Source organism: Lynx canadensis, chromosome C2 (genome assembly GCF_007474595.2).
Source record: "Lynx canadensis isolate LIC74 chromosome C2, mLynCan4.pri.v2, whole genome shotgun sequence".
NCBI lineage: Eukaryota > Metazoa > Chordata > Mammalia > Carnivora > Felidae > Lynx > Lynx canadensis.
Window position 1 is genome coordinate 465,497 of NC_044311.2, and position 20,083 is coordinate 485,579.

The window sequence follows — 20,083 nt, forward strand, 5'->3', positions numbered from 1 at the left end:
GGCATAGTGGCCCAAGTACATAAAGCAGAGAATGAAAAACACAATCAAAATACAAATTATTTGACTATTTTAAAGTTACATAATTAAAAATGTTACAGACCTTTTGCAAACTTCAAAAATATTTTCTTTTTCTTCTTTAATAGTCACCTCTTCTGAAAATGTATGCTATAAGGAGATTATGGTTAAAAAGTACAAGTGAGTATCTCTGTATTCCATATTAAGCTGAGGCTTACCAGACATATTAGAATTTATTAGATGTTAATTAAACCACCACCTGATGGCCAACCAAAAGCACAACTCTGTATTATTTAAAATAATGAATATTGACTTAAAAATTCCACTGTTGCTTAAGAAAAAAACTAATAGAAATAATATATTTTCTCAGCTTTTGACATCACTTTTAATTATACAGGCTGTCATTTAAAGTTATTATGAACAATTAAAGTTACATTTGTTTTCTTTCAGATAAAAAGCTTCAAATGATTTTTATTTTCAGATGGTATTTATGAACATAAATTTATTTTTCTCATTAGAAGTATCTATATGGGGTGCCTGGGTGGCTCAGTCAGTTAAGCATCAGACTTCAGCTCAGGTCATGATCTCGTGGTTCATGAGTTCAAGCCCTGTGTCAGGCTCTGTGCTGACAATTTGGAGCCTGGAGCCTGCTTTCAATTCTCTGTCTCCCTCTCTTTCTCTTCCCCCGCTGCTCGCACTCTGTCTCTCTTAAAAATAAATTTTAAAAAAATTAAAAAAGGAAGTATTTGTATGTATTTTACATATCACTATACTTAAAACATTTCACATTAGTGTTCTGGAATTGTGACTTTCCAATTAAAAGAAAGTTCTAAATGCTTAATATTAAACTTTTGAAAAAACAGGCAAGCACCAAGAAAACAAACCTCCAAATCACCTATCATTTGAGCAGAGATAACCATTTAATATCTTACTTTATATCTTTCAAGTCTTTTCAATTTAAAAAAATTATTTTTTAATTATTAAACATTTTCCAGTCTTATTGAGAATTAATTGATACATATTATGGTATAAGTTTAAAGCATACAGCATGATGGTTGGGTTTATATATATCGTCAGATCATTACAACTGGTTCAGCTAACATCCATCTTTTCACAGAGATACAACAAAAAGAAGAAAACAAGAAAAAAATTTTCTCCTTGTGATGAGAACTCTGAAAATGTACTCTCTTAGCAACTATTCTTTTTTAAAGTACATAATCACACATTACATAATGATACACACGGCATATACTATTGTTACGAAGAAAATTAGAAAAATCAAGTGAGAAACATAAAACATCAACAAATACAAAAATATACTATGTTCCTGAATGAGATTAAAAAAAATTTTTTTTAAGTGTTTATTTATTTTTGACAGAGAGACAGACAGAGTGCGAGCTAAGGAGGGCAGAGAGAGAGGGAGACACAGAATCCGAAGCAGGCTCCAGGATCGGAGCTGTCAGCAGAGCCTGATGCAGGGCTCAAACCCACCAGCAGTGAGATCATGACCAGAGCTGAAGTCCGACACTCAACCAACTGAGCCACCCAGGGGCCCCCTGAATGAGATCATTAAATGTAAAGATGTTAGTTCTCCCTAAATTAATTCATACACTTTAAAAACTACTTTACGTGTTTAAAGAACTCTTAGGAAAATATAAGAACAGCCAAAAAATATTTTAGATTTATAATACATTTCAGAATCTTTCAAAGTAAGCGTTCCTTGTTTTATTTTTATTTTGCTTGCCATTTTTATTTTTCAAATAACTGACAATATGGTATCAGTAAAAGGACCTGGGCAATCAATGAAACACAAAAGAAGGAATAGTTCCATACATAAAAATTTGAAAAATTTAAAGATAGCATTTGAAATTTGTGAAAAAATGATTCAATAAATGGAAGTAGAACAACAGTCTAGCTAACTGGATAGAAAATAAGTTTGGTACCAACTCACCCTATGTCAAAATACTTTTTAGGTTCATTAAAGATTTAAATACAAAAAATATCAGAAATAGCAAAAACAAAATAGAGGTATAATTTGGAGGGTGGAGAAAGACTAACCATGATACCAGAAGCAGAAACCATAAATTATGATACCAACAGGTGTGAATATAAATATGTTAGATATTTTCTTATGCTGGAGAATACAGAGCACACAAAAGCCATTTGTCAAAAAAATTTTTTTAAAGGTTACATTGTTTCTACCTTCTTTCTCCTAAGATAAATTTTAGATTCAGATAAAAAATTCAAACATAATAAAAAACAACAGAAAAAAACACCAGGAGGAAATACAGAAGAAAAATTTTAAATCTTGAAATGGGGAAGAGCTTCATTAGAATACCCATTGCTCATCACAAGAAGTGCCCTCCTTAATACCCATCACCCACTTAGCCCATTCCCCTGCCCACCTCCCCTCCAGTAACCCTCAGTTTGTTCTCTACAGCTAAAGTCTATTTTATGGTTTGCCTTTCTCTCTTTTCCCTCCTCCCCCCACCCAGGTTCATTTGTTTTGTTTCTTAAATTCCACATGAGTGAAATCATATGGTATTTGTCCTTCTATGATGGACTTATTTTGTTTAGCCTATTACTCTAGAGCTCCATCCATGTCATTTCAAATGGTAAGATTTCATTCTTTTTATGGCTGAGTAATATTCCATTGTATATATACACAACTTCCTTATCCATTCATCAGTCAATGGACATTTGGGTTCTTTCTATAATTTGGGTATTGCTGATAATGCTGCTATAAACATTGGAGTGCATGCATCCCTACAAATCAGTATTTTTGTACCCTCTGGGTAAATACCTAGCAGTAAAATTGCTGGATCATAGTGTAGTTCTATTTTTAACGTTTTGAGGAACCTTCATACTGTTTTCCAGAGTGGCTGCACCAGTTTGCATTTCCACCAACAGCGTAAGAGGGTTCCCCTTTCTCTGAATCCTCGCCAACATCTGTTGTTTCTTGAGTTGTTAATTTTAGCCATTCTGACAGGTGTGAAGTGATATCTCATTTGTATTTCCCTGATGATGAGTGATGTAAGAATATATTTAATACATGAAAAGTTCCTACAACTAAAAAAATCAAAATCTCAGAAGAAAAATGGGCAAAGAACATAAAAAGGAAGTTCATAAAAAATGTAAATGGCCTTTAAATATACTAAAAGATGCCTAACTAGTCTCATAAGAGGAAAGCAAATTAAAACTAAAAGTCATTTGTAAAAATAGACAGATGGGACAAAATTTTAATACTGAGTTGGTTAGTGTGTGGGGAGAAAACTGGCATTCTTACCCAATGTTGCTGAATGTATAAATCACAGTCATCTTTATGTAGGCCAATCTGACAATTCTACTTCTAAGAATTAATCCAAAAATGCTTGCACATATACAAAATGCCTTATGTTCAAGGGTACATAATGCAGCAATATTTAAATTGCAAAAAATGGGAACAAAGCAAGTGTCCACCAACAGTGGAAGTTGTTGAATAGAGTATATCCATACAGTGGATAATTATACAATTAGAAAAACAGGGCATAATTACATACATTGAAAAGAAACAATCTCCATTATATATTTAGTTTAAAAAGCAAGATAAAGAATGGTATGCTACCGTTTGTATAAAAAGAATAAACAATACATCCACTTTGAGAAATGGCAGAGTATGTCTTATTGGGATAATCCTCTTGCAGTTAACAATTCTAAACCCTAGATAAAATATAAAAAAAATCACTGGAAAGATATGAAAAGCAGGCAGAATCTGGAGCGAAGTCTACACTTGGAAAGAAGGAATAGTACTGACCAGCTCTTCTGCTTTCATGGTTTTATTCCTGAAGGCAGGCCCTAGTTGGAATCACCTGGGAAGGCCAAGAACTTGCCTTGCTGAAACAATGCACTGGAAGGCTAAATTTAGGACATAGTCAGAAACTGGGAAATAAGGATGAGAATCCAGGAAAGGAGAGAACCTAAGACAGGAAACCCTGAAATCTGGCTATACACTTGGTGCAAATCTCTCGCTGATCCTTGAACTGTATCTCTCTAAGGTTAGACTCCAAACAGCCCAGCTAAGGTTACAAGAACCGAAAAAATATTAAAAAAAATTTTTTTCAACGTTTTTTATTTATTTTTGGGACAGAGAGAGACAGAGCATGAACGGGGGAGGGGCAGAGAGAGAGGGAGACACAGAATCGGAAACAGGCTCCAGGCTCTGAGCCATCAGCCCAGAGCCCGACGCGGGGCTCGAACTCACGGACCGCGAGATCGTGACCTGGCTGAAGTCGGACGCGTAACCGACTGCGCCACCCAGGCGCCCCAAGAACCGAAAAAATATTTAAACTAACTGCTACTGTGGAAGAGTAATCTGGAGGCTGAACTCACCTAAGTTAAAACCTAAACATACAATTACCATACAACCCAGCAAATACAGACTTGGGCATTGATCCCAGAGAAACTAAAAATTAGATTCACCAAAAACCTGTACACAAATGTTTATAGCAGCTTTATTTGAAATAGCCCAAAACTGGAGACAAGACAGTTGTCCTTCAATGAGTGAACGGCTTTTAAATAAATGGGAGTAACCCACCCCACGGAATACTGCTAAGCAATCAAAATGAATGAACTACTGATACATGCAACAAACTTGATGACTATCCAGAGCATTATGCTGGGTGAAAAAAACCCCAATCTGCAGTGGTTACGTACTATATCTAATTCCATTTATGTAATACACTTAAAAAAATTTTTTTAATGTTTATTTTTGAGAGTGAGCGAGCATGAGTGGGGGAGGGGCAGAGAGAGCGAGAGCGAGAGCGAGAGCGAGAGAGAGAGAGAGAGAGAGAGGGAGACACAGAACCCGAAGCAGGCTCCAGGCTCTGAGCTGTCAGCACAGAGCTCGACACGGGGCTCAAATCCACGAACCGTGAGATCATGACCCGAGCTGAAGTCGGACGCTTAACCAACTGAGCCACCCAGGCGTCCCTGTAACATCTTGAAATGATAAAATTATAACAATGAAGAACAGATTAGCAGTTGTCAAGGGTTAAGGAGAGGTTAGGGGGAGGCAGGGAGAAAGCAGGCATGGTTATAAAAGGGTAACATAAGGGATCCTTGTGGTGATGGAAGTGTTTTGTATCTCTGACTGTATTATAGTGTCAATATTCTGGTTGTGGTATTATACTAAAGCTTTGCAGTGTTACCATTGGGGGAAATTGGGTAAAGAGTACATGAGATTTCTGTTATTTCTTGCCACTACTGTGGTGAATCTGTAACTATTTCAAAGTTAAAAGAAATGTGGGATCCTGCTAAGGCAGTATTTATGGATATGTTTATAGCACTAAATTGTCTCAGAAAATAAGTTTTAAATCAGTGACCCCAGTTGTAACCTTAAGAAACTACAAAAAGAGGGGTGCCTGGGTGGCTCAGTTGGTTAAGCCTCTGACTTAAGCTCAGGTCACGATTTCACGGTTTGTGAGTTCGAGCCCCGTGTCAGGCTCTGTGCTGACAGCTCAGAGCCTGGAGCCTGCTTCGGATTCTGTGCCTCCCTCTCTCTCTGCCCCACCCCCGGCTTGCACTCTGATACTCTGTCTCTCAAAAATGAATAAACATTAAAAAAATTAAAAAAAAAAAAGAAACTACAAAATGAATGGCAGATTAAATCCAAAGTAAGCAGAAAAAAGGAGAAAGTAATGATCAGCAGAAATCAGTAAAATAGAAAACAACAGAGCAAGAGAGAAAAAAAATTAATAAAACCAAAGCTGGTTCTTTTCGAATAGTAACAAAATTGATAATCTTCTAGTCAACCTCCAGCAAATCTACATCTATTTCAAAATACCAAAATTACAGAGATGGAAAACAGATTAATGGTTGGCTAAGGTTAGGAATGTTAGAGGTAGGGAGAAAAGTGTAACCAAGGAATAACATAAGGGAGATATTTACAGTGATAGAATAATTCTTTACCTTGATTGCAGTGGTGGCTAAAAGAGTCTGCCCATTTAATAAAATACAGAGAGGTATATATACTATACATTTAATATCAGATTCCTGCTTCTGATATTGCATTTAAAGACGCAATCGCAGGAAAAAACCAGGTGGAGGATACACAGGTCCTCTCTATACTACTTTTGCAACTTCCTGTGAATCTACAATTATTTCAAAATAAAAAAATTTTAAAACGGTATACTAGCATTTTAGCTATATGGGGTTCAAAACTAGAATTAAGTAATTCCTATCATGGTTAAATTTAAAAATTGTTACATACACAAGACAAAATAAAAGGTCACTGGAAAAGACAGAATATACATATAGTTATTCCATGAATATTTATCCCGTAAGTATTATATAAATATATACAAAATATCAGTAAGGAAGCATTTATAAAAATTCACAGAAAACTATGTAAAAGGAGAAAAGTAGTAGGCCATACATATGTCCTAAAGTCAATCTATTTATCCCCTCAAATTCCTAAAATGTAAAGTGAGAGAGAGACAAAGTTTAATTCCCAAATTTGGGGGCCAGATATCTTAAAAAAAAATTTTTTTTTAACATTTATTTATTTGTGAGAGACAGAGAAAGAGCAAGAGTGGGGGTGGGGCAGAGAGAGAGGTAGACACAAAATCCGAAGCAGGCTCCAGGCTCTGAGCTGTCAGCACAGGGCTCGATGTGGGGTTCGAACTCATGAACCGTGAGATCATGACCTGAGCCGAAGTCGGACACTCAACCAACTGAGCCACCCAGGCAGCCCGGAGGCCAGATATCTTAAAGACAAATATTACTGTTTGGTCATGATTATTTTCTAGAGTTGGTACTTTGAAGCTTACCATAATATTAGAAGAATAAATGTATCATCCCCTTTTCTTAAACAAAACCAAAAATCTTACTATACTAGGAAGCAACTAAACAATTCTGTGGATTATTTTAAAAGAATTAATGCCAAAAATAGTCTACATCTTGAAAATATTTACAGTGTTAAGAATTGAGTGACTTCTGGCAAACATCTCCTAAAATCTATCCTTACAGGAACAAATGGATTAAGTCTTTTCCTCAGCTTTAAGTAGAACAAACTAGTTTTTGTTGTTATTTTGTCTTAACATTCATTTATTTTTGAGAGACAGAGACAGAGCACAAGTTGGGGAAGGGCAAAGAGAGAAGGAGACACAGAATCTGAGGCAGGCTCCAGGTTCTGGGCTGTCAGCAGAGTCTGACACGGGGCTCAAACCCACGAACCGCAAGATCATGACCTGAGCCAAAGTCCTATGCTTAACCAACTGAGCCAGCCAGGCGCCCGTTTGTTTGTTTTTAATGCTTCAGAGCAAGGGTTGGCAAGCTACAGCCTGCCTGTTTTTGTAAAGATTTACTTGAATATAGCAACTGCTATTTGTTTATATATTGTCTATGGCTTCTTTCATGTTATGACGGCAGAGTTGCAACAGCAACTATAGGGCCCACAAAGCCATACAGGAATTTTACCATCTAGCCCTTTGAAAAAAACTTTGCCAACCCTTGCTATACTATAAGTCAAGGGACTCTGCTGTGAGACCTTGGACAAGATACAGACTCAAAATCTGTTTCTTCATCTATTAAAAAGAATAATAGCACATGCCCATGTGCAGCAAATGAGTAACTCAGCAAGTCAGGGTTGTCGATACTGTGTACATTGAAGGTATGTATGGTCCTTGATCTACTCCTTGGAGGGAACTTTTAAGCCCTTGGAATGTGCTGCCTTTGGTAATGTGTTTTTGCTTGCTTGGGGGTCTGGGACCAGACAGTGTATACCAATAGTGTAATTCATGGTAGGGGCTTTGGGCCACTCTAGACAGTCTAAACTAACAATTTGATTTATGGTGGGGGCCTCAGGTCATCTGGTATCCAGCCTGACCTCTGGAGGGTATGGAGAGACTGAGTGATCGAGGTCAGCCACACAGGCAGTCAGACATGCCAATGTGACTGACCCCCAAAAAGACTGACCAGGGCTCAAGTAAATTCCTTTGCCTAGCATTCCTCTCTGTGTTGCTATGCATCATTGCTGGGAGAAGCAAGCAGTGTCTACATGGCTCTACTGAGAAAGGACAGCTGGAAACCTGTGCCTGGTTTCTCTTGGACTCTGCCCTATGTGACTCTTGTTTGTGGATTTTAATGTACACTCTTTCACTGTAATAAAATGTAATCTCAAGTATTAACAGCTTTGCTGACCTCTGTAAGTTCTACCAAATCACCAAATCTGAGGGTGGTCTGGGGGGCTCCTGAGCAGCATCTCATTATATTATGTGGATAAAATGTGATAACCCATACTAGGCATTTAACAGTGGCTGGCTGGCATTATGATAAAGGCTGAGTACATACTGGCTGTTATCATCAAACCATTAAACAAGTACTTTGTAAGATTCTTTGTGTTATAAGACTCTTATAGCACTTAAAGACTTTTCAAATGGAGTTCATATTCAATATGTATTCAACAATTATTTGTGTTATTACTCTGTATCAGCCACTGCTCTAGGTGCTAGAGATTTAGTAGTAAGCAAAATGGACAAAAATCCTTGCTTTCATGGAGCTTCACTCTAGCAGGAAGAGATAAACATAAAAAAGTAAATGTGTAGAATGTTAAACCATAATAAATATAAGAAAGGGGAATATGAAATGTTGAGAGAAAGGAGAACATTTGAAGTTTCAGGTTGAATGGCCAGGAAAGTTATCTCTGAGAACACGAAACCTGAGTAAAGATGTGAAGGAAGTATGAGAACCAGCTGTACTATTTTTAGGAGAACATCCCAGGCAGACAAAATAGCGAGAGCAAAGGCCCTGAAGTAGGAGAAAGCCTACTATGTTTTAAGAACAGCAAGGAGGCTAGTGTGGTCAGGGTGAAATGGATATGGATAGGAGTATAAGAGATCAGAGAGATAACAAGGTGGGGAAGGAGTACAGGAGACAGATACAGGGCACTACAGGTCACAGTAAGGACTTTGGCTTTGAATCTGAATGTCATTAGAAACTAATGGAGAGTCTGAAAATAATGACATGATCTAACTAATGCTGTGTCGAGAATAAACCACAAGAGAACAAAATTAGAAGCAGGAGATCTACTAGAAGGTGACTGTAATAAATCAGGCAAGAGATGACCCTCACTTGGGTCTGTGTGGTATTGGTGAGGGGTGATGAAAAGTGGACAGTTTCTAGACATCTGATGGTAAAGCCTGCAGGTTTTCCTTGCAGTCTGGGTATGGACTGAGAGAAAAAGAAAGGAAATCCAAGGTTTTGAGTCCGAACAATTATAAAGGATGGAGTTGCCATTAACAGAGAAGGAGAAGATTATAGGAGGAACTAGTTTGTGGTAGAGGAGGGGATATATAACAGAAGTTCATTTTTTAAAAAATTTAAAAAATTCTTTCTTAATTTTTTATTGAGATATAGCTGACATACAATATTACACTAATTTCAGGTGTACAACATAACGCTTTGGCATTTGTACACATTACAAAATGATCACAACTGATCTAATTACCATCTGTCACCATACAAAGTGAATACAATATTAACTATATTCCCTATGCTGTAGATTGTACCCCCTTATTTTGTAACTGAAAGTTTGTACCTTTTGACCACCCTTCACCCATTTTGCCCCACCACAACCCCCCCTCCTGTCTGGCAACAACCAATCTGTTCTCTATATCTTTGAGTCTGGGTTTTATTGTGGTTGTTGTTTTGATTCCAAATAGTGAAATCATAAAGTATTTATTTTTCTTTGCCTGACTTACTTTACTTAGCGTAATACTGGTAAATAATACTGCAATGAACACAGGAGTGCATGTATCTTTTTGAATTAATATTTTTGGTTTTTTTGGATACCCGTAGTGGAACTGCTAGATTGTATGGTAGTTCTATTTTTAGTTTTATTTAGGAACTGCCATACTTTTTTTCCATAGTGGTTATACCAAATTACACTCTTACCAACAGTATACAAAAGTTTTCTCTGTATCTTTTTCTCCATATCCTCACCAGCATTTGTTATTCCTTGTCTTTTGAATAACAACCATTCAGACAGATGTTAAGGTGATATCTCACTGTGGTTTTGATTTACATTTCCATGATCATGAGTGATGTTGAGTACCTTTTCATGTGTCTGTTCACCAACTGGATGTCTTCTTTTGGAAAATGCCCATTTAGGTCTTCTGCCCATTTTTAAATCAGATTGTTTGTTTTTCTTTGTTATTGAGTTGTAGGAGTTCTTCACATATTTTGGACATTAACCCCTTATCTGATATATGACTTACAAATGTCTCTTCCCGTTAAGTTGCCTTTGCATTTTGTTGTTTGGTAGTTTCCTTCTCTGTGCAGAAGCTTTTCTGTTTCGTGTGGTCCCATTTGTTTGGTTTTGCTTTGTTTCCCTTGCCTTTGGAGTCAGATGCAAAAAAACTTTGCTAAGATTTATGTCAAGGAGATTACTGCTTATGTTTCCTTCTAGGGTTTATGGTTTCAGGTCTTAAAGTCAAGTCTTTAATCCATTTTGAGTTAATTTTTGTATATGGTGCAAAATAGTAATCCGTATTCATTCTTTTGCATGTAGCTGGCCAGTTTTTCCAAAACTATTTACTGAAGAGACTGTCCTTCCCCCACTGCATGTCCTTACTTCCTTTATCGTAAATTAATTGACCATATATACTTGGGTCTATTTCCGGGCTGTCTATTCTGTTCCACTAATCTATGTGTGTTTTTATGCTAACACCATACTGTTTTGATTACTATAGGTTTATGGTATAGTTTGAAATCAGGGAGTGTGATACCTCTGGCTTTGTTCCTTTTTAAGACTACTTTGGCTATTCAAGGTCTTTTGTGGTTCCATATACATTTTAGAAGTATTTTTTCTTGTTCTGTGGAAAATGCCATTGGAATTTTGATAGGGATTGCATCAAATCTGTACATTGCTTCGGGTGGTATGGTCATTTTACCAATATTAATTCTTCCAATCCATGGGCACAGAATATCTTTCCATTTATTTGTGTCTTTAATTTCTTTCATCAACGTCTTATAGTTTTTTAAATTTTTTCAAATGTTTACCTTTGAGAGAGAGGGATAGACAGAACACGAGTGCAGAGGGGCAGAGAGAGAAAGAGAGAGAGAGGGAGAGAAAATCCAAAGCAGGCTCCAGGCTCTGAGCCATCAGCATAGACCCCAACACAGGGCTTGAACTCATGAACCATGAGATCATGACCTAAGCCGAAGTTGGATGCTTGACCAACTGAGCCACTCAGGCACCCCAATGTCTTACAGTTTTCAGTGTAACCTATAGTTTTTGGTTAAATTTATTCATAGGTATTTTACTCTTTTTGATGTGCCCATAAATGGGATTTTTTGGATTTCTTTTGTTAATAGCTATTATCATACAGAAACACAACAGATTTTTGAATATTAACTTTGTGTCCTGAAACTTTACTGAATCCATTTATTAGTTCTAACAGCTTTAGTGGTGGAGTCTTGAGGGTTTTCTATATATAATATCACGTCACCAGCAAATAGTGATGGTTTTACTTCTTCCTTTCCAATCTGGATATCTTTTATTTCTTTTTCTTGCCTAACTGTCCTTGTTAGGACTTCCAATGCTATGTCGAATAAAAGTAGGGACAGTGGGAATCCTTGTCTTGTTCTTGATCTCAGTGGAAAAGCTTTTAACCTTTCACTGTTGCATATGACATTAGCTGTGGGTTTGTCATATACAGTCTTGATTATGTTGAGGTACATAATCAAGTTTTTATCATCAATGGATGTTGAATTTTATCAAATGCTTTTCTGTACCTACTGAGATGATCATACATTTTTATCTTTCATTTTGTTAATGTGGCATATGACATTGATTTGATTTGCGGATGCTGAATAATCCTTGTATCTGTGGAGTAAATCCCACTTGATCATGGTGCACAATCCTTTTCACGTACTGTCGAATTCCTAAGGTTGAATTTGATTTTGTTGAAGGTTTCTGCACCTGTGTTTATTAGGGATCTTGGCCTGTAATTTTCGTTTTTTTGTGGTATCTGTGTCTGGTTTTAGTATCAGGCCTTGTAAAGTGAGTTTGGAACTGTTTCCTCCTCTTCAGTTATTGGAAAAAGTTTGTGAAGGAGGGTAGGTGTTAAATCTTTGAATGTCTGATAGAATTCACCAATGAAGTCCAGTGGTCCTGGACTTTAATTTTTGGGAGGTTTCTGATTGCTGATTCAATCTCCTTACTAGTAATTATAATCAGATTTTCTATTTCTTCATAATTCACTCTTGGAAAATTGTAACTTTCTAGGAATTTATCTATTTCTTCTAGGTTGTCCAAGTTTTTGGTCTATAATTCATAATTCATAGTGAACTATAGTTCCTAGTATTTCTGTGGTATCAGTTATAACTTCTTTTTCACTTCTGATTTTATTTGAGTCTTGTTTTTGTTGTTGTTGTTTCTAAGTCTGGCCAAAAGTCTTGTCAATTTTATCTTTTCAAAGAACCAGCTCTTGGGTTCCACTGATCTTTTCTACTGTCTTTTTATTCTCTATTTCATTTATTCCATTCTGATCTTTATTATTTCCTTCCTCCTACTAACTTTTGGCTTTATTCTTTTTCTAGTTCTTTCTGATGTACCATTAAATTGAGATTTCTCCTGTTTCTGGAGGTAGGCCTGCATGCTATCAACCTCCCTTTCAGAACTGCTTTTACTTCATCCTGTAGATTTTTGTATGCCATATTTCCGTTTTCATTGTGTCTAGGTATTTTTTTCTCTTTTGATTTATTCTATGATTCAACAATTGTTCAGTAGCATGTTGTTTATTCTCCACATATTTGTGATTTTTCTGATTTTCCTCTTGTAATTTATTTCTAGTTTCATACAATAGTGGTATGCTAAATATGCTTGATATGCTTGATGGGATTTAAACCTTCTTGCATTTACTGAGACTTGCTTTGTGACCTAACACCTTATCTATTCTAGACAATATTCTGTGTGAACTTGAGAGGAATTTATATTCTGCTGCTTTTGGATGGAATGTTCCATATATATCTATTAAGTCCATCTGGTCTAAAATGTCATTTAAGGTTTATGTTTCCTTACTGATTTTCAGTTGTTTTTTTTTTTTTAATTAAAAGGATATTTTTAAATATTTATTTATTTCTCAGAGAGAGAGAGAGAGAGAGAGAGAGAGTGAGTGCAGGAGTGGAGGGGGGGAGCAGAGAGAGGGAGATACAGAATCCGAAGCAGGCTCCAGGCTTTGAGCTGTCAGCACAGAGCCCAATGTGGGGCTTGAACCCACAAACTGCGAGATCATGACCTGAGTGGAAGTCGGCTGTTTAACCAACTGAGCCACTCAGGTGCCCCTGATTTTCAGTTTTGATGACTGATGTAAGTAAGATGTTAAAGTCCTCTACTATTATTGTATAGTATATACAATTATATTATATACTTTGACGCTCTTATGTTGGGTGCATACATATTTATAAATGTTATATTTTCTTGCTGGATTGACTACTTTATCATTATGTACTGCATCTCTTTGTCTTTAATTACACTCTCTTTTTTACAGTCTATTTTGTTTGATATAAGTATAGCTGCACCAGCTTTTTGTTTCCATTTGCACTGGACATCTTTTTCCTTCCCTTTACTTTCAGCCTGCGTGTGTTCCTACAGCTGAAATGAGTCTGGTAGGCTGTATATAGATGTTTTAGGAATTCAGTTTGAACATGTTAAGTTTTATATGTCTAATTGGACATCCAAGTGGAAAAATCCAGTAGACAACTAGACATAAAGGTCTGCAGTTCAGAAAGTTCAGGCTGCAGTTATAAATTTGAGCGTCTTAGCACACAGATGGCATTTAATTCAATGAGGTTGCATAAGACCATTTAAAGAGCAAATCTACATAGGAAAGAAGAACACATCATGGTCTAGGCTCTAGGTCATTCTAATATGTAGAGGTCAGGGAGATTAGGAGACACCAGCAACATTAGTTGGGAAGTTGCAGACAGAAAGGCAAAAAGTAAACCAGGCAAGTATGTTTACCCTGAAAGTCAGGGTTTCAAGGAAAGTGTGATCAACTGTGACAAATAATGATGATAGGTTAAGTAAGATTAAGACTGAGAAAATGTTCATTGGATTCGGCAACAAGGAGGTCAACCAGAGAGTTAAAGGATAATTCTGGTTGCAGTAAAGGCAAATATCTTTGGAATGGGTTCAAGAGAACTGGAGGAGAGAAACTAGAAATAGTGGGTATAGATATGCCTTTTGAGAAATAGGGTGACAGCTGGAAAAAAAAATGGGACTATGTAAAGGTTTTTGTTCTGTTTGAAAATGGGAGAACAGCATATTTATATATTGATGAGAATAATCCAACAATAAAAGAAGAATTACTGCAGTAATATTTTGAGAGAGAGAAGAGATGGACTTTAGCACATAAGTGGAAGGAATATCCTTGGCTAAATCACCTATTGTAATTGAAGAGAAGCTGGAGTTTGGGGAGCAGATGCAGGTTAAGTGGCTAATGTTTTGGTAGGGAATCAGGATGTTCTTTTCCAGTTACTTCAATTTTCTTGGAAAGTAGGAAACTAGGTTGTTAGCCATGAGGATGAAAGAGGAGGAATAATGAGAAAAAAGAAAGTATGAAATAGTTGCCTAGGAAGTCAAATGAATTATGCAAAAGGTCAGGACAATCATACACATTTTCTGGCAGAAAACAAGAACAAACTTTATATCCAAACTTTTCCCCATACCATATGCCAGTGGTATGTTCCGCCATCGCTCCAATATGCCTTCTGGATCTGTGGTTAAATAACTGCTGTGTGCATTCATAGCCCTTGAGCACTAGGATATTCTTAAATTTTAAAGATCAAGTGATATTCAGAACTTTGTGTTTAATGAGGCAGAAAAATAAGTAATAATTTAGAGACTTATGTAGGTTTGAGACCAACTTCAGGACACTAAAAAAAACAAACAAAAAAACTAAATAATAATTAAACACCTTATTTTCCCAGACATGTGAAACTTGTAAATAGTGTGCTTATGTAAAGCATCAAACAATATATCCTTAGGAGCAGAATGATGCAATTCTTTTCCTCAATAAAAAGGCGTTACACTTGTCACCTGACCACACTGTTATGATGAATTTCTGTATTATAACTATTTAGACCAAGAAATAAGAAAATGCAGAAGATTCCCACAGTACCTTTTCATCCAAGTCTGAACTACTGACAGCATTGTTAAGATGAAATTCTGCATTACCACTGTTTAGACCAGGAAATAAGAAAATGCAAGAGTCTCTTGTACCTTTTCATCCAAGTCTGAACTTTTTATGTGTTCACTGAAGTCTTCCAGATTTTCACTTTCAGAGGTCTCATTAGTAATTTCCCCTAGGGAAATGTTTTCACCTTTGGAATCATGTTTTATCTCATTTGCTGAAAAGAAAGAATATTCAACTGTAGAAACTTCAAACAGTGAAATAACTAAGTTATTCAAAGATTGTTCTAAAAATGAGTTAGAATTCAGACTCTTTTAAAGTCCAATGTGACAAACATGAAGTAGTTTTCAGCAAACTATACAATTATTCCTCCTTCTTTCAAAATAACTCCATTATATTAGATATAAAAAGAATGGCACTAAGACAAACTGAGATATATCAAGATAAATTTAAGAATGTTTCTTGATTACATCCAGTTATTTTAAATATGTTTTTAAAACTTTAAAGTACAATTAACTTTCAAAATATTTCCTGTGAAGACCCAGGTATTCAAACTTATGATTAACTGTAAATTACAAAAAATTATAAAAAGGATTCAGATTTAAAATGTGATAAAGTTTAAATACATACTTCCATTTAAAAATAATGCCACAAAATTTCTAAGGTCAATGATCCTCTCTTTTGTAGATAAAGCTGAACAAAGTTGCTTACTAAATAATCAAATGGAAAATCTCTCAATCTCATCTGTCAACCAAGCAATAAAACTGAGGAAAACTGACAAACTATAAAACATGTTTTAACAAACTCTAGAATGAGAAGCTTCCTATTTTAATGAATTCATTTTGGCTAGGCCTGAATAGAGACACAAAATGATACTTCAATATACATATTTTGAAAACGTCAAATTTTACCTGCTGACAAGGAAGCACAGACCTCTGACTTCATCAATCCTGAATCCGGTACAGGAAGTTCTCTATTATAAAGCAAACAGAGCTTGAACATTATAAAGGATTCTACACAGATCCACTTCTCTAAACATTATATGTTACCAGCTTTAGTAGCTGGTGAGGATCAGCTCAAGTTCTCCAAGGACAGAGTATTACACTGGAGGTTCAGAAACCCAGCACACCCAAGTAGATTCCTCATTTGTTTCTTTTAATCACACACATAAGCCACAACTGTTAGGGAGTGCTGCCATTCAAACTGCTATCAGGGAGAACCCGATGACAGTTCTAACAGTTCTAAACTATTACACCCATACTAGAAGATGTTTAACTTCTACTCTGAAGTTTATGTATGTACAGCTTACTGACAATGTAAAAAGGAAGACAGTTTGACAGCTGTTTGAATCTTTTTTTGTAGTCTCTAAAGACCACATATGGTCTAAAGGTTAAGGGTATAGAGATCAGAGTTAGATCAACCTAGGTTCAAATATCGTTCTGCCGCTTAACTGTGTCAACTATGGCAACATTATTTCTTTCAGTCTTACCATATCTGTAAAATGGGAATATCACCTATCCATGAGGTTATTGTGAGGATTAAATGAAGTGTTTTTAAAACCAATAGCATAGACTCAACAAATGAAAACTCATTTATATGAGCGACAAATGGCTAAACATTTCTCCATTTTTAAATATTTAGAAATATATAAAAGAATAAAATATAATAAACGCCCATAATCCCACCACTTTTTTCATTTAATAAATTCGTTTTATTAAACCTAGCCTACAGCTCTACAACCGCTCACTGGTTCAAGATTACTTCCTACTCAAGAAAGAGAAAAACTAAACAAAGTATTTTATACATCATTCTTTAAAGTCTTTGGAAAACAGGAAGCATTTGCTCCCTGACATAAGACCTAAAACAACTGGAAACATATAGTTTAAAGAATGGAAAAAATAATAATATGAACAGAAGGCTCATACAATTTGACATCATGAGCAGAACACATCCCCAATCCTGCCCATTCATATCTGAGAATTGTCATGTCCTTCTCTGAAATAAGAAAGAAATCAGGTATCATTCTTAACTCCTACCTATGATTGATCAATCAGATTAATCAACCTTCACTTCCTAAATCTCTCCCAAATCCACATCCACTTCTGTTTGAAGTCATCATGTCCTTTGGCCTCATTATTACAATAGCTCCCCGCCACACCAGAGCTACAATGATTTTTAAAATGTAAATCTGGTCTATTTAAAAGTCCTTTGGTGAATCCCTATATGCTGTTAGGATAAAGTTCAAACTCACCATGACTTCCAGTTTATCTAGGGTGGTCTGTTTAGTCCTGTTGTCTTGGCTTAAATTATTAAAAGCTCCTCACTTCACTCTCAAAAGTTTTGCAGTTCAGAAGACAGATTCTATGGTCATCCTATTTGTAAAGGATGTAATGTAATGACTGAGCTTTCTGCACATTTTGTAGCTTTATTTCTTGCCATATGAACCCTAAGCCATGGAACATTATCTCTGTTTCTCAGTTGTGGCATACCTTTCCCTGTGGGCCTTTATACAGGCTATTACTCCTATAACAAAATTCTATTTGCTTTTCTTCACCAACTGGCTAATTCTTGGTAATTCCTTTAGTGTTCATCTTAAATACCATTTTGAAAGGAAGTCCTTAACATCTCACACTTCTATTATAGTTTACTGTACTTGCTTAAATATCTGCCTCTCTTGGTGGATCAAAAGCTTAGGGAGGACAAGGCCCAGACGTGTCTTGTTGCCCTCCATATATACTCAGCACCTGACATCTTCGTAGCCAGGCACCACAGGGAGACCCAAATGAAGATGCCCCTCTTCTGTCTAGGAACTCCCAGTATATGGGAGGCTCACATACAAGCAGACGTAATACACTGAGATAAGTGCCAAGAAAACTGCTAGAACAAATTCCTAGAGTACCATCTCAGATGAGACTTGAAGGATAGCTGAATAAAAAGAAAGGGACTTGCAGATAAAGTAACATAATGCAAAAGGACTCAAGTACATGACATACTGTAGAAACCACGAGCTGCTTGCTGTGCATATCTGTTATTACCCTTTCCCCCCTCTCCCCCCGCCCCCCAAAACCATATTTGTCAAAGAGAGAATGGATGCAATCCACTAAAGAGCCTTAAAAAGACATGCCAAGCAATTTAGACTCTATCCTCAGGTGGGCAGAAAGCCATTGAAGCAATGTAAGCAGTCACTGGCAGATCAATTTCTATTACAGACTATCACTACGGAGGAGGATAAACAGAGAGTTCAGGGAGAATTAGCCAGGAGCTCATTACAATAATCTAGGAGAAAGATGAATAAGATAGCAGCAGTGAGAAATGAGAGGAAGAAAAAACTGTGAGAGATTCAAGTAATAGCATGAATACGATTAAGTGACTCAATAAATACACAAGAACTGAAGGATGTTTTTGCAGTTTCTAATTATCCTGAAAGTTACATTCTCACATAGGTATAGCTCCAGACACATAGGAGGTTATATCTGCAAACAAAACAAAAACCATAAACAGGCTATAATATAGCAAGTATACTGCTTTAATTTCAATTTCAAAGTACCATATTAAAATAGTATTTTTAATATTGCTGGTATAGCTTATAAACATGAGAAACTTTTTACTATGAATAAGTAGCTCACAGGAAGGTAAAATTGTACATGCTGCTCTTGTTAGAAGTAATTTAATTTTGTTTTGAAGATGAGAAACACAAAGAAATTAAATTCATCTAAACTAAAAAAAATAATAAAGCAACACTGTAATGCACATAAATATTTTACAGTTTTGTACTGCTGTAATGAAAAGGTACAGCTCTCCCTTGATGGAGTGGGAAGGTTCAAAAATGAAGGGGAGGATGAGGAAAGGAGAGAAACGAACAGACTTGAGTGAAGCTATAGAAGTACAGAGAAGCAAAAGAGATTTGAGCAACAAGGAGAGGGAAGGAGAGGGGAGTAAAAGAGGTTTCTGAAGAACGACACGGATTACATCAAGTTTATCCTCCAACCACAGCATTTTGTAAGGGAGTGATGAAGTTTAATGGGTTCCACCCAGGACTTGTTTTTTTTTTTTTTTTATAAAACAAAATTTAATACAAAATATGATACTACATCTCTTATAGTAGGGAAAATATTGTTTTTATAAATCTGTTTCACACACTCACAAGTATGTACTGGATTGTAATGCAAAATGTACCTTTGCTATGGGTAACTGACAAAAAGTTGAGCAGGACTGCTCTAGAATTATTACTACCAGAACAAGTCTGAAAACTATGCCCAAGAAAAATTCAAAATGTTATTGCTTTCTTCTAAGATGTTAACTAGCTGACTTGAGGTCAGTGTTCACTTATTTACACATTCACATACTGCTTCTAAATAGGGCTGCTACAAATTTACTGAGGCAATTATTCTGTAGATAGCAGTGGCCAAAAGCAGAGAAATATTATAGTATCCAATTCATTGGGACAGAGGTTGCCTGGCCTGATGCCCTGGTGTGAGGTGCTAGGTCTCTTGCTACTACAAATGAGTATTCCATAAAGTACAATATCATATATTCTGGCAAAGACAAAAAAAAACAATGGTTTATGTGACCCAAAAGAGAAAAAAGTAAAAATAAGAATGACACTTCTTCAAACTGCCCCACCGCCACTTTAGAGAGGAAATGATGGAGAAAAGAGATCAAAAGTAGATTAATGTTCTGTGGCAATCTGTAGAGTAATCAAATTAAAGTCTTACAAATAACCAAAATGTCTCTGTTCTAGCAGGCTGTTTTGGGCTGAGGAGCAAACTTCAGAGCAAGCTACCCTGGGTTCAGATCCAGGCCTTACTAACTTACTAGCTGTGTGTCCTTTGGAAAATTAAACACTTTGATTCAATTTTAAGGGGGGCTAGTTTTGGAGAAACTGAACAGACATT

General features: G+C 36.2%; 1 protein-coding gene across 1 annotated transcript in view; it reads right to left on the bottom strand.

The window, feature by feature from the left end:
- Positions 1-20,083, bottom strand: part of TOPAZ1 (testis and ovary specific PAZ domain containing 1) — a 101,324-nt gene that overhangs the window by 71,220 nt on the left and 10,021 nt on the right. Inside the window, exons 3-5 of the mRNA XM_030330143.1 lie at positions 16,100-16,161; positions 15,278-15,405; positions 101-165 (exon numbers count right to left, since the gene is read on the bottom strand). Of these exons, the coding sequence (XP_030186003.1) occupies positions 101-165; positions 15,278-15,405; positions 16,100-16,161 (255 nt within the window). The remainder of the gene's footprint in view (positions 1-100; positions 166-15,277; positions 15,406-16,099; positions 16,162-20,083) is intronic.